The sequence below is a fragment of the Neomonachus schauinslandi genome, chromosome 5 (assembly GCF_002201575.2).
Source record: "Neomonachus schauinslandi chromosome 5, ASM220157v2, whole genome shotgun sequence".
NCBI lineage: Eukaryota > Metazoa > Chordata > Mammalia > Carnivora > Phocidae > Neomonachus > Neomonachus schauinslandi.
Window position 1 is genome coordinate 119,304,957 of NC_058407.1, and position 16,244 is coordinate 119,321,200.

The 16,244-nt window shown below is 34.9% G+C and overlaps 1 protein-coding gene across 1 annotated transcript in view; it reads right to left on the minus strand.

Moving 5' to 3' along the window:
- Positions 1–3,198: 3,198 nt before the first annotated feature.
- MALRD1 (MAM and LDL receptor class A domain containing 1) overlaps positions 3,199–16,244 on the minus strand; it is a 794,826-nt gene continuing 781,780 nt past the window's right edge. The window contains exons 40-41 of the mRNA XM_044915239.1: positions 6,106–6,181; positions 3,199–3,297 (exon numbers count right to left, since the gene is read on the minus strand). Coding sequence (XP_044771174.1) covers positions 3,199–3,297; positions 6,106–6,181 — 175 coding nt within the window. The remainder of the gene's footprint in view (positions 3,298–6,105; positions 6,182–16,244) is intronic.

Here is a 16,244-nt window from a genome sequence, read left to right on the forward strand (position 1 = left end):
GTAGAGAAAGGACTAGGCAAAGATGATAATGGTATAATAGAATGTTATTTGACATTTATACGTCAAGACAGCACTGTTAATATGTACTTGTTTATCACATATTTGCTAGTTTTCTTTCAGATAAATGTGGCTTGTTTTATTTATAATTTGTTGTTATTTTAGAAATTGGCCAGTTCTAGTGCTTATTAGATTTGTAGAGATTACTTTTATGCCATTTATAGCAAAATATTTCAACATTGTTCTAAACAGTGCTGTCTGAGAGAACTTTATATGATGAAAATGTTTCCAGTGTTTTCCATTATAGTGGTCACTGGTCACACATGGCTGGTGAGCACTTGGAATGTGTCTAGTGCAACTGAGGAGATGCATTTTCAAATTTAGTTGATTTTAATTAATGTAAATTTCATATTAAATGTCCACATGTGGCTGACTACCATAGTATACAGTATGGTGTTTACATTTATCTGAGTTAAAACATGTAAAATACTTGAACAGCATTTTTCAGATAATCAGTACTTACCATTTGTTGTTGCTATTGTTATTAATATTATGTGCTTATAGTATATTTTGGGAAATACCTTAGTCACATGAATTCAGTTAACAAGATGTTGTCTTAAATATTATGCACTAAAAACCCTAAGAATCAGCCCTACTCATTGGGATCCATTTTCCTGACATTCACTGGCTTAAAAAAAATACTTCCAATGGATTCTGTGTCCTGTGTGAAATTTGAGATCTTTTCATGATTTATTATTATTTTTTTAAATTTTATTTTATTATGTTAGTCACCATACAATATCTTTTCATGACTTAAAGCTGAATTATATAATTTGTGAACTCTGTATACTTCTTGTTCTTCCCTTCTCTATTTTTCTTCTTCTTTTTTATATTTTTAAAATCACAATGGTGCAGATTTGGACTTACATCATAAAGTTGTCAGAGGAAGAACAATGCAAATAAAAACAAATTTTTTATTTCTGAATGTCAAATTAAATTATGAAAACAACATAAACACATACCTCTTCTATCTATTGGATAAGAAAAAATCAGTTTCATTCTTTTAGTTTCATAGAATTGCCATATGTATTTATAAGACCTCACAAAGTGTTTGATTTAAACATTTTAGGGGGCACATAACTTGTACCTGAAGAAAAATTTAACTACTCCTAAGAATACCTTAATTTCTAGTCTCTGTTGATTTCTGTTACCCTCAATTTGGAGCTACCTGTATGTCATGATTTCCTCAGTATTCCTATGAAACAAGCCAATTTAAGTTGGATAATCATTGTTATTATCTCTTTTGTAAAATGGCATTTTTCCTACATTTTTCATGCCTTGAGGTCTTTTACTAAAACTGTATTTGAATTTTGACTCCTATAAGCTTAGGCAAAGATCCTGAATGTATCTGGATGATAGTTTTTGTTTTGTTTTGTTTTTTAGGATTCAATTATTTGTTTGAGAGAGAGAGCACTGGGAGAGGGAGAGAGAGTCTTGAGCAGACTCCTCACTAAATGTGGAGCCTGACGCAGGGCTTGATTTCCCGACTTTAGATCACCACCTGAGCCAAAACCAAGAGTTGGGCACTTAACCAACTGCACCACCCAGGTACCCCTGATGATAGTTTTAAGCTAAAATAAATGCAGCTTCCCAAAATGTGTATGTACCACAATGCTAGGGGTCAAACTTCAACAACAAGAATAAGTGATTCTCTCTTGTGTGAATGTTTCTAGATCAGAAATGTTGATGTCAATAGGTGAGCAGCAGTTAGGAGAAGATAATCAGAGAGAGTGCAACTAGAATGCAGTTAATGGGCTTCAAAACAATTAACAGGCATAAAATTTGAGATTAATCTTTTGGAAGGCTAATGAACAACAATGTATTTTTTTCCAGTCTGTAGTCTTACAAAAGGCACTAATATGTTGGTAGTGAACCTTGTATTGTATACAACTGACCTTACATTGGGCTGAGGAATGTCCTAAATGATCATGGGATAGTAATTCCTGAACTTTTTGTTCTTCTCTCCAAACCCTTAAGAACAGAGGCCAGCAGGTTACTGATCACTAATTTTGTCTGTATCCAATAGATTGCAAGGAACATTCCCCTTATTATTATTTAGAGCAGATGAAGATAGTTGCTTGTTACATGGCTATGTCACCTTCTTGATCCTAACTGTCCTCTAATTTTGTTCAAGTATCTTCCCTCAAGTACTTGTCAGAGAGCTTCACGGGTCTGTTCTTAGCCTAGTGGGTATAGTGAAGGGTGTCCGCCAGCCACGGTGGCCCCATCACCTTTGAAGAGGTTGGCTTGGCATGGGCTCCATGTCTCTCTTGGCCAATAAGAGTGCTGTTGCTGGGAGTGCATCCTGATAAGGGTTAGTGACACGAGAAAAAATGGCCTCTTTTCTGCCTCTGAACTTTATCGTGAATGCAACAGTGCTGCAGCTTATAAAGCTATCCTCTAACCTGTCAGGGAGCTAGCCTGAGAACAAAATCTAGGAACTGAAACTTAAAAATAACCAGAGTCCTTGCTGAAGGCATGGGGCTTTTGCAAAAACCAACCAAAGGAAGTGCTCTATCTCCCAATTTCCTGATTTTCAGGATAATAATTGCCACATTATTTAAACAATTGGTGTAGGGATTTTTCAGTTTCTTGAAGTCCAAAGCTTTTTAACTCATGTATTTCAGTATTATTTTTATATCTATATGAAGATATGTGTTAAATAATTATTTGAATAAAGGCAAGTTTAGGCTGACAATTTCACATTTTTTCCAAGATGCATAAATAACTTTTACTCATGATTATGTGTATTAGGATTGGTATGATTTGTCCATTCCTGCTAATTTGTATACTCACTTATTCTTGTTTTTAAGCTCTATCTCATTTAAATAAGCATTTTAACACTTATTTATATTCAGGATATAAAACAATTTGATTTGTAATTTAAAAAAATAACCATGATAAAAATCAAAGGAAAACAAGAAATTCAAGTAGAACATTTTATTAAAATATTCAGATATACAAAGAATATAAGGTTCTGATTCAGATTCCATGAAAACATTTAATATATTCAGTGAGAAAATTTATTTGTAAATGTAATAATTACACTAGTATTCTGAATCCCTTCTATTTTTACTATTGCATAAGATGAGTTTCTCTCAGGTTTCAGAGTAGGATTTTCTACAAACTGCATATCCTAGATCATACTTGATTTGGATGGTACTTCAGATGATTAGATATGGTCTCCAGGCATCCTGATGTTGTGCCATACAATGGATTTGAGAAGGAGTATACAGAACTCTAAAGAAAAACACATTGAAGAGGTTAGGATTTTAGTCACTAAAGTAACAGACTTCTTTCCAGATCATGCAGAATACAATGAGTTTTTAATGGATTTCCACTGCAGTAGTAACTAGAGCATTCCTGACTCTCCCCCTAGTACCTACAGTACGCACTGCCTACACTGCTGACAGACCAAAGCTTGGTCTGTGTCCAAGGCCCTTGGGGCATAGGAGTCGCTGCCTTAGCCTCACCTCTGGTGGGATGGGGAAGTGCAGTGGCAGAATCTGGACTTCCTCTTTCTGAGGTGCCGATTTCTCTAAGTCTGCTGTATTGGTCATAGTTAAACAAAACAAAACAAAATACAAAACAAATAAACCTGACTTTTAGTTGAGAGAGTTATATTTTACAGAGTATATTAGAAAACCTAAAATGTGGAAAGTTCTAATAGGACAAACACTGATTTCTTCAACAAAGAAAGTGCAAGGAAAACATGAGAGGGAAAATGGAGCCTAGAGATTAAAAGAGTCTTAGGAGACATGTCTGTCAATTTGGATAATATACCTTATAGCCATCCTAATTTTAAAAATATAGCAACAGCAACAAATATAACCCCCCCTATTTATTTATGAGACAGCTGGGGTAGGTTGAACACTGATTGAATATTTAATGGCATCAAGGAATTATTAAATGTTTAGGTATGATACTGTGGTTATATTTTTTAAAAGTCTTTATCCCTTAATGTTACAACTTAAGTCTTCACAGATGAAATTTAATGATATCTGGGATTTGTTTAAAAATAACCTGGTTGACACCAAGAATGAACCCTAATGTAAACTATGGACTCTGGATGATGGGAAGATACAGGTTTGTCAGTGTAACTCATGTACCATTCTGGTGTAGGATGTTGATAATGGGAGAGACCATGTGTTTGTGTGTGGGGGGATATATGAGAACTGTCTGTGCCTTCTGCTCAATTTTGCTATGAACCTAAAACAGCTCTAAACAAAACAGTCTTAAAAAAAACAAAAATAAACCAACACCACCATTCTGGTGTATAGTGGGAATGGGTGGTGTAGAGGTGAAACAAGAATGACCAGGGGTTGATAATGATTGAAGTTGGGAGAGGGATACATGGCAGTTCATTATACTATTCTTACAATTTCTATATCAGGATTTGAGAATTTTCTCTAAGAGGTTTTGGAAGAGTATTTTGGAGAAGTCTATTTCTCTGTTACAAAGTCAGGAAAGGTATATGTAGTATACCTATACGTATACAAAGTCATTGTTTTCTGAAACAATAGAAATCAAAGCAGCAACAAAGTTCAAGAACTGTGGCAGAATTTCTTCTCTAGCCATTCTTAATGGAAGGTAAAAAATGTGAAAGAGGAATTATTTTTTTTATTTGGATAGAAAAAAGGAAATTGCTTCCAAGTTTCTCTGGTCATCGATTGACTGCCGTATGCAAACATAATAGAGTTTTGAAAGCACCTTGAAAGGTGGGTCTTTGATATGAACCCCACCCGTGTGCCAGAGAGACCATTTCTCAGTAGAAAGTAAAAGATGCACAGTACCTTCCTAGCAGCTTTTTAATTATTACAAGTTTATAAGATATTAATATAAAAAACGCCAAATTTAAAACACTACATTTGATTTCCTTATATCATTTGTATCTTTCGGATACTAAATGTTAAACTGAAGATTTTTTTAAAAAGATTAAATTTTCTTTCCTTTCCTAAAATGAAAGTAGGTTTGTATTACACCTACCTACTTTGCCAAAAAGATACCTTAGGCTTCCTAAATATGCATTTATTTATGGACTATCCATTTGAAGGGGGGGGGGGCTACATTGTAAGTTTTACTCTGTGTCTTGATTGACTTGACAGATCATCCAAATTAATTCTCTTTGTGTTCAGGGAAATATTCCTTGTTTTCATTCCTACCAAAATAATACTAAAAGTATATATGACATCATTATTGAATAAAACACAAATTAAAAAGTCAAGCGTTAGCCTTCAGCCATATCAACCAAGGTTCCAAAACTACTAGAAATCATCTAATCTGGCACCTTGTTACTCATTTAAATAATGGTAACAACTGTTTGTGGCCTATTCTCTTTAAAAATAATAGAGGAGAAATGAACACTTTAGCTTTCTATATACTCACTTTGACAAGAATGAATCTGATAAAATATTTCTAAAATCAGATGTAAGGAGATTTTCGTAGACGAAAAGTGATGCGTCATGGCTAATCCTATTTGATATCTAAGTGAATGCTCATATTATCTACTTAAGAAAGAGATGAGAAAGATTTTACTTCATTTTCTCTTTAGTCTACTTAGTGCACTGATAAGGAATAGCCCTAAAAGGTCCCAAGAAAGATGAATACACTTTAATTTCTCCTTTAGTATTCTAAATTATCAGGTAATAGCCCTTTACTGCTCATACCTAAATTTAAAGCACAGCACAGAATGCTGTCCTCCCTTTTGTCTTTGGGAATAGAATACAAAGAACAGTCAATAAAGAGTTACTATGGGTAGCTGACTAATACTCTGGGTTAAACTGATATTTTCCAGATTTGTCAGCTCTTGTTGAGTATGAACAGTGACCACAAAGCCACTTAACAGTGAACTAACTTTACAAACAGATTGAATCTGCCCTGGAATGGAAAATTCTCATTGCACATCTAGAAGGACTAAAACTCTTTCCCATTCCCAATAAAATAACTCTGTTAAAACGTTCCTCGTAGCCATGATATGGACATGTCCAAACAACACTGTGTGTGTGTGTTTCTGCTTCTGAAACAGTACAGTTCACCATTACCACTTACCTCTGTTTTCTCTGGGTCACTCCAGTTCCCATAAACCGGATTAACAAATGCACATTTAACACTTCCTTTAGTTTTCCTTAAAGCACACAGGGCCATAAAAAAAGAGTAAGTATTGAAATGTAGCACAATACATTTCCAGGTTATTTTCTGGTAGACATCTTTGAGAGACACATTGTCTAGCCAGCATACTTATTTTTATGAATGTATTACCATAAGTAAAGTTATTATTATTTTTTTTTTGCAGGGCACCAAGGCAACCACATTCTTGAAAGTAAATATAATTTGAACTCTGAATATTTAGATCCAAATAAACGCAGGCAAATAAAAAATGGCATAAATTGGTCTTAAAATTGATTTCTTAAAATATTACTCAGGTGATACAAAGGGTACAACATTATAAAGAACTGGCTATATGGAAAGGCTACCTTAGACTTCAAAAGTGCCAAACCACCAAATCCTGAGGACTATTTTTCATGACAGTGTTTGTCATAAAGATCTGTAGCAATGAGTCATTCTTTAACATTTTAAATAGCAAATTTAAATGTGTTTTGAAGAGTTCTTAATGTTAGTGTTTCCTTTAAATGAATCATAAAGAGATGTGTCCTTGATAATCTCACATGTTGGTCTAGATCTGCTAATATACTCTGATTAACTGAACTCCTAAATGATCATTTTCTTTTTGTGCTTTACTTAATTAAGAGTCTACGGACTTATTAGAAGACAACAAACCCTGGAATAGTTGGTCACAACTGTTGAGAATAAAAAATGCCCATCACAGGAGCAAAAAATATAACAAGATAACTAAATACACCTCATTAAAGATTTACAGAATGATCCCATATATGCACACACATATATATACACACACACAAGCATAATGGAGAATGGAAAGACCAATTGTAGGATGATTGCCAGTGTCTTGAGGGCAGCTAGGAGGAAAAAAATGTATAATGCATGAATATTTTTGCCTAATCGGGGTATAATGACAATAAGTCTGTCAATAATATAGCCTTAAATCCTAAGGGAAAAGGCAGTAAAGAGGAAACTCTGACTGATTTGTTTTTTGAAAAGAAATCGTCCGTTAATGACCTCTTATTGTCATCTACCAAAACACATAGTGAGTCCAACAGCCTAATCTGGGTAATTGTGTTTGGCTGGCAGTATGTTCTTCCTGTGGATTCAGTCTTCAAAGCTTCCTAAGCTCCACTATTTCTATACAATTGGCTTAAATATTCAATAGCTTAACCAGTTCACCCTCATTGAGTCTACATTTTGGGTATCAATGCATAGGGATATATATAGCAGCTATATTTGTGGGTTATTATTTGAAAAAAAATCATAGATACACTCAAATGATGAGGCAACAAGTATCTGTTAATTCCTTAACTACAGTGAGTACTTATGATTTGTACAGTTAGGTTGAATAAGTGATATTTGATTCTTTTCCTTTCCTTCCTCCAAGACTAGTCAGTGTAAAGTTGTCAGAGTGGTAAGCTCAGTAAATGATACAGTTAGGTGCACGCCAGGCAGGGTTGCTTTTAGTGTTGAGATGGGATAGGGAGTTGAAGGGAAACTTCAAAATGTGTCACAATGCCAAAACAAAGGCTGGCACAGGAGAGACTGAACATTGAGGTAGGGAGTAACAAAACAAAATGGAAGTTAGGAACTAGATAAAGATCAGATGAATGCAGACGCAGCTCAGAAAAATTAATCTCAGCTGAAATCAGGCATGAAATCAGGAAGCAAGAGGAAATCTAAACTGTGGGGCTAGATAGGATAGATGGTCCAAAGGCCAGGCAGGCAACCAGGAACTGAAGGGACAGGCTTGGCAGTCAATTGGATAGAAGTGAGGTACAAGCAATACAAAAGATCTTGATGTGAGACAATTATTTTTGGCTTTGGAGCTGGGACCCCGGATGACCTAGACCAAGAGGCAGGCAGAAGGCAGGTAAATTGATCAGTTTTCCAGCTCTGTTAAATTCAGCTATTGGAGCTAATTTTCTTCTGAGAGGATTTTTAAGTCTTAAATAATTTTCTATTAAAATGAAAAAAAAAAAAAAAGACCTATAGGTGGTAGGCTTTGGGGATCAGGTGACCACAAAGAAGGAAGGGTGACACTTAAGGTAAGAATGTGAAGTTGTATAAAAGAGGAAAGCATCACAGTATGAGTAGTAGAACGTGAGCAATGGTAAATTCGTCCTCCTTTAAATTATGTTCATTAGCAGTCACAAACTACTATTATTTTTCCCATCAAAGGTATGTCCCCAAATATTAGAAACCTCTGAATTGTTAGGCTTAATTTTTAATGTAGTTCCTGTTTATACTGTAAAATATCACCCACCATCAATAGATACTTAAGTAAATTTCTAGTGTCAACTCCATACATTTACTATTTCAAGTACTATGATATAATTTTCCATATGCATCAATTATATGTAAGTTTGGTACTCAGACATAAACAATTTTACTTAAAATGATGGATCCTTCTATGAGGAAAACAAAATATCTGTGAAGTTTTCTGCCAGTTCTAACACTGTAATGTATAATGATAAGCCTGTATTAGGCTAAAAAATGCTATGTTTAACTTAAACTATTTGTCAATAGGCAGACGTCTCTAAGAGAGTTGAGGTTTCAAAGAATCTCACCACCTCCAGGAATCAGCAAGGAATTGACTTAGAAGTATGGAGTAGAGAGAAAAAAGCAGCATGGATCACATGAGTTTTCCATCCATACCTTAATCATGCATTCACTTAAATTATTATTAAGCTCCTGCTATATCCAGTATGTACAGTAACTGTATAGGGTGGCATTTTGAATGGGCTGAAGAGAGAGATGTCAATACAGAACTAGGATAATTCTGATGGGAATTTCCAATTTAAATTTAGTGAGCATATGTATAACTCTAAAGGAATTCACTTCATGGCTTATTAACAATTGTTTTAGTGTTGATTAAAAACGTGTTTGTAATACGTATCTGAAATTACTATAAATGGGCAATGAAGAAAAACAAAGAATAAAACAAAAACTCATCTATGTTACATCCAGTAAACATGACTTTAAGGTAAATGTTTAGTATATGTATATTTTAACAGCTTTATTCAGTTATTGCATACCATATAAATTTACTCATTTAAACATGATTCAATTTTTAGTAATATTAATTGTTTTTATAAATGGTGAATATGTATAACATAAAATTTGACATTTTAACCACTTTTCAGTGTATATTCCGTGGCTTTCAATATTTTCACAGTGTTATCCAATCATCACCTCTGTCTATTTACAAAATGTTTTCATCACCAGAAATAGAAACTCAGTAGCCATTAAACCATAGTTTCCCATTCTCCTCTTTCTCCAGCCCAGGGTAACCTCTGATTTACCTTCTGTCTCTATGAATTTGCCTATTCTAGGTACTTCACATAAGTAGAATTGTACAATTTTTATCTTTTTGTGTCTGGCTTATTCCACTTAGTATAATGTTTTCAAGGTTCACCCATATTGCAGCATGTATAAGAACTTCAGTAATTTTTATGACTGAATAATACTCCATTGTATGCATATGTTACATTTTGTTTACTCATTCATCTGATGATAGACACGAGTTGCTTTCACCTTTTGACTATTGTGACTGATGTTATGAATGTTGACATGTAAGTATCTGAGTTCCTATTCATTTATATATCTTTTCATGTGCTTATTTGCCATTTGTATGTCTTTCCTGAAGAAATGTCTGTAAAAGTCTGCTGCTTTTAATTGGGTTGTTCTTTGTTGTTGAGTTGTAGGAGTTTTTTTTAATATATTCTGGATATTAAACTCTAATCAGATGTATGATTTCAAATATTTTTTTTCTATTCTGTAGGTTGTCCTTTGATAATATCCTTTGTCCCTTTGATAATATCCTTTGATACATGAACATTTTTGATAAAGTCCAGTTTATCTTTTTGTTTTGTTTTGTTTCTTGGGCTTTTGGTGTCATATCTAAGAATTCATTGTTATCTTTTCACATGTCTGTTGGTCATCTTCATGGCTTCTTTAGAAAAATATCTATTCATGTCCTTTGCCCATTTTTTAATTGGATTGTTTTTTTGATGCTGAGTTGTATAACTTCTTTATATATTTTTTATATTAACCCCTTGTCAGATTATATCATTTGCAAATATCTTTTCCCATTCAGTAAGTGCTTTTTTGTTTTGTTGATGGCTTTCTTCACTGTGCAAAAGCTTTTCATTTTGGTGTAGTGCCAGTAAGCTTAATTTTGTTTTTGTTTCCCTTGCCAGAGAAGACATATCTAGAAAAAAAATGTTTCTATGGCTGATGTCAAAGAAATTACTGCCTTTATTTTCTTCTAGGACTTACATGGTTTCAGGTCTCTGTCACATGATCGGTGAAACGCAAATTAAAACCATAATGAAATATTACTTCAAAATGGCTAAAATAAAAAACACAAGAATTAGCAAGTGTTGGGTGAGGATGTGGAGAAAAAGGAACCTTTGTGCACTGTTGATGGGAATGAAGATTGGTATAGCCACTGTGGAAAAACAGTATGGATGTTCCTGAAAAAAAAAAAAACTGAAAAAATAGAATTACTATATGATCCAATAATTGCACCACTGGGTATTTACCCAAGGAAAGTAAAAATACTAATTCAGGATGCCTGGGTGGTTCAATCATTAAGTGTCTGCCTTCAGCTCGGGTCGTGATCCCAGTGTCCTGGGAGCGAGCCCCGCACGGGGCTCCCTGCTCAGCGGGAAGCCTGCTTCTCCCTCTTCCACTCCCCCTGCTTGTGTTCCCTCTCTCACTGTATCTCTCTCTGTCAAATAAATAAATAAAAATTTTTAAAAAATAATAGAAAACAAAAACACTAATTCATAAAGGTACATCCACTCCTATGTTTTTTTATTTTGTCTAATTGCTCTGGTTAAATTTTCTTATTGATAAACACATTTATCTCTAGCTTCTTGGTGCTAAAACCTTTACTAATATAAAACTAAATTGTGGGGTGCGTCCAACTCTTGGTTTTGGCTCAGGTCATGATCTTAGGGTCCTGGGATCAAGCCCTGAGTCAGGCTCCATGCTCAGTGTGGAGTCTGCTTGGGGTTCTCTCTCCCTCTGCCTCTCCCTGCTATGTGTGCTTGCTCTCTCTCTCTCTCTGTCTCTAAAATAAATAAAATCTTTTAAAACAAACAGAAATTACAAAAAATCCCCCAAAACCCTGAATTGTAATGATAGTGTATAAGGAAAATTTATATGTCAGTGTTAGGATAGTTTTAGGGTAGAGTCTGATTGTCACTTAATGTGACCATCTTTAGACTAGATAAGTGAATAAACCTTTATTTAGGTCGAAAGAAAAGGTGACAGTGAGCATAAGTATCACTCTGTTGAAGAATGGCTATCAGGAAGATTACAGGAAAGAATGATAGTGCCTGAGTTGTTTCTATTGAGAAGTCTATACTCCAAAATGAACATCTGTTTACATACATCATAAGTTTATTAATTAGTAATTGTAATCCACTTTTATAATTAGTTTTATTGGGAGTGTCCTATTTTTATTTACCAAATTAATTGTTGTTTTTGGTTATCAGTGGGTTGTTTAATTTCTTTTTGTTAACAACAGACATGTTTTTCTCTAAGTTGATAGTATGTCATTTTGTGTGTCTGAGAAACTGGTCAGGCTTCTTAGTCTAATCCACCAAATGCCTTCATCCCCACTACTATCTCAGGGGAACAAGCTGTCACAATTTTTTCTCATATTTAAAAATAGGCTTAGAAAATGCTCAGAGCAAAATGAGCTCAAAATTTTAGTACAAATTATAAAATAAGAGGAAAAACCATTTGAGACGGCAATGTGTGATGATTCTAGGTGGACTGTATTGTAAAACTCTACCATAAAAGCCTGTATGCTAAAAAGTATGGAGAACTGTACTCTGTGAAATTGAGGTAATCATAATGTAGCTATCAAGGTGATTTGAAGGGATAAACATGATAATTTACTTACCAAAAAATATTGCTGTTCATGTGTGTTTGTGTTTGTAGGAATCTGTTCTCATGCTTCCACTAATGAAATGATTTGTATATATTGCTTCTAAATGTTGAAGAATATTCTAAAATACAAGAAATGATTGTTCTGAGTTAAGTACATGAAGGAAAATGATGCTCTACAAAGTGATGACTCATTTCTTAAGATGGCAGAATGATAGAATGTTGATGTTATTTATCATGTTTTATAATTTAAATGTATCCAATAATTTTAGAACAAACACTGTGTACTAAAACATTGTGTTAGGTCTTGGACTTACAAAGTTGATCAGTTCCTACCTCTAGAACTTCTTTTGGAGGGTGGCAGCTAATGGACTTCTGTCTCTTTGAATGAAATTATATGTTTATATAATGTCTACCACAAGTAGATGCCTGGTAATAGTTGAATGCTATTCTCTTTACCTTCTTTTCTTATTCTTTCTTCCTTTTGTCAACTGTATCTTTCTTTTAAAACTTTCTGCTACTTTCTCCAGACCTCAAAGCCTGGGTTCAATGAAGGGACATTGGGATAAAGAAAAATAATAAGTATCAAAATAGTAATAATAATCACTGTAGTACTTTTTTAATTTTTTAATATCAACTTACTAATTTAGAGCTAGCAAGGACCTTTGCAATCATCTTGTTCATGCCTATTTTACAGATAGGGCAACTGAGACTCTTCCCCTACTAGACCACAAGTCTTCTGGAGGATAAAGACCATGTCTGGTTACTCTTCTCTCTATCACAGTACCTAATGCAGTAGGAATCAACTGAATATTTATGGAAAGAATAACTTAATGTTATTCTGCCAAAGAATTTATGATGGAACAAAATCCACTAACCTGCTTTCTGTTCTGTTCCCTCATGCCCACTCCCACTAATATACTTCATCAATTCCCACAGAGAAAAGATAATCATTTTTACTGTTTTTATCACAGAGCCACATTGGTATTTAGCTTTCTGTTCCACTTAGCCCAAGACTTTAAGTGGGCCAGGAGCCTACTTTTGCCCTCTCTTTCCATTCTTTTTTCAGTGGATTAAGTGCCCAGATGAATAGGTTGGGGGCTTCCCTAAAGATGAGAGGAAAAGAATAGGTGTGGCCCTTCTATCTCTTTATATTACTTAGAAACTGAAAAAGTCATATGATTGGAGAAAATTAGTACAAATAACTCATTTTACAATATTTGAAAAGTAAAGGTCTGAGTTCCTCATATCTCATGTATCTCTGAAAAATGAGAGGTATGAAACATCCATGTATAAGTATAAGGATCTTGAAATAAATTTTCAGGCTATGAAGTATTTGATTTGTTACTGTTGGGGAAAAATGTTTCCTGACCATAAAAGTTACACGTGACATTTTTTTTTAAAGGATACATCTAAATTATGAAATACAGTCATTTCAGTGGTGGAGATAGAATTCATTTATTCTGGGAGTCATGCCCATTACATTAAATTTTGCTTACCCTGATTAATGGTGAATCTGGGGTGTCCCAGAGAAGTATATCTCAATTCCACTCTCCCTGTTTGCACCTCTGTCATTTAAAACTCTTCGATTTGGATTTTCCAAATGTTTCTAGTCTTAAGACTTTGTTAGTATGCCTCAGCCTTTCTGAGTGTGCTAATCTTTCAGATGAAAGGAAAATATAAAATTTAATAAAAATAAAGTATTGCTGGGTTTCCACTTTATTCATCTATTTTTAATGTTCATTAAACATATTTCTGTCAAGAAATCTTTTTTTTTTTTAAGATTGTATTTGTTTGAGAGAGAGAGAGCATGAGTAGGGGGAGTGGCAGGCAGAGAGAGAAGCAGGCTCCCCGCTGAGCAAGGAGCCCAATATGGGAATCAATCCCAGGACCCCGAGATCAGGACCTGAGCCAATGGTAGACGCTTAACTGGCTGAGCCATCCAGGTGCCCCAAGAAGAGATCTTTTTAAAGAAATAATTGTGTCCTAACCAAGGTATTACTAATTTTTTCTCTGTCCCATGATAAAGATTAAAGAATGATGATTTTTCTTTTTTGCTTCCTGATTTTAGATTGATGCACTGTGTTTCCTTTTTTTTTTTTTAAGTTCTTTTAATTTATTCATTTTTGAGAGAGAGGGAGAGAGCAAGTGAGCATGACGGGGGGGAGGAACAGAGGGAGAAGCAGACTCCCCGCTGAGCAGGGAGCCTGATGGGGGACTCAGTTCCAGGACCCTGAGATCATAACCCTAGCCGAAGGCAGACGCTTGACTGACTGAGCCCCCGGGCGCCCGATGCACCATGTTTTCCTATGCAACCGTCAGTGCCATATGATTCACATGTATCATCTTTTTTTCTTTTCTCTAAGCCTTAAACAAGTTTTATTTTACACCTGGTCTCTTTTCACTTCCAGTCCAAATTTTAGCTTGTTTGAATAAACCCTTTTTAAGGAGAATTATTACAAATTATAAAATTTAGGGCGCCTGGGTGGCTCAGTTGGTTAAGCGACTGCCTTCGGCTCAGGTCATGATCCTGGAGTCCCTGGATCGAGTCCCGCATCGGGCTCCCTGCTCGGCGGGGAGTCTGCTTCTCCCTCTCCCACTCCCCCCTGCTTGTGTTCCCTCTCTCGCTGTGTCCTTCTCTGTCAAATAAATAAATAAAAAAAAAAATCTTTAAAAAAAAAAAAAAACAAATTATAAAATTTAGACCTTATTCTGTTCTTTTTGTAATAAGACCTTACTTTGTTCTTTCTGTATCTTTTAGCTTGCAAAGAGAAGTACAATAAAATAAATAAGGAGATAGGAAGTTGGCAAAAGGAATTCTGAGAACTGGAGAATAGAACCAGATGCAGTGAGATGGGATAGTACATGAAATGAGAGTCTATATATTTACTAAATGAAGGATACAGCTTTGACTTTAAGATTCTTAAATTTAAATTTAAGCAGGACAATCAGTTACATAGGTAGTACTTTCAAAAAGAAACAAAGCAGGTGCTTAGTAGCACATCTCCCAACTCAGGAGAGAAGACATATATATGTGTGCATCCTCTTAGTGTAATCTAGGCTAAAAGAGCAACAAGTCCCTACAACATTATTTTAGGAGAGGACACAGTGGGTTTCACTAGGTTGTTTCAATTAATATTTTTCAAAATATCAGACTGAATGACAAAGTGTGCTTCAATAAAAACTATCTAGGAGAAGGTGGTAGCAAGGAGGGGGATGAATTTCATGGAACCCTTGAAGCACAACTGTGCCTCAGAGAATTTGATTTGGGAGCATTTTCATGTTTGTGTTTATTATAAAAAAGTCAACATCAAGATTACAATTTGTAGTAGGTAATTACAGAGCAGACATTAAATCTGTTGTAAGAATCTATAGGTAGAATAAAATCACATAACATCATGAGGCATTATAAGAATAAATTGAGTCTGTTAAATCAACTTTTCTCATTGAATGTATGCTCCTGTAAAATACTATATAATCTGACTACTGCTAAAGAAGAAAAGGGAAAAAATCATGATGACATATTCATGGTCTCTATTTCTAGCAAGATACTGACTTTTTTTTTTTTAGAAGTAAATCTGGGAGAAAAAAAAGGAAGAAAGAAAAGAAGCCAATTTTAAAAAGCAGGGATAAATTAGGGGGGAATGCCCATGACCTCCAGTTTTCATTTCCAAGTCCTTAAGGAACAAGCTGAACCAAATGTTTGGGTGAAAAAGTTCATAAAGGATTGGGTTTTCAAACATAACCAGAAATGCCACAAAAAGGAGAGGAAAGGATTAATCATCTGGGGTCACAAAACCAAACAACTGGGACACTGAATTTAGCTAAACTCATTCACATGACACAGCAGCTGTCATATTTTTCTCCTACTCTCTTCAGGCAGGAAATAAATATCACCGACTACAAAACCTGTCACTGTTTAATGCGATCTTGCTGTGGCAGAGTGCCTAAATAGGAACATGCCCAGGAATATGGATGCAATTAGTGTGAATAAAGCTGACCCAAGTTCCTGTAGCTTAACCTTAGGGAGACCCCATGCTGCCAATGTGAGCATAGTCTCTACTCGGCTTCTCCTCATCTGAGTGCAGTGTTAGCACATTCACAACTGCCTAACAGGAACCAGATGCAGAGCTGGAGTCCCTCTGGAAATATATTTGATA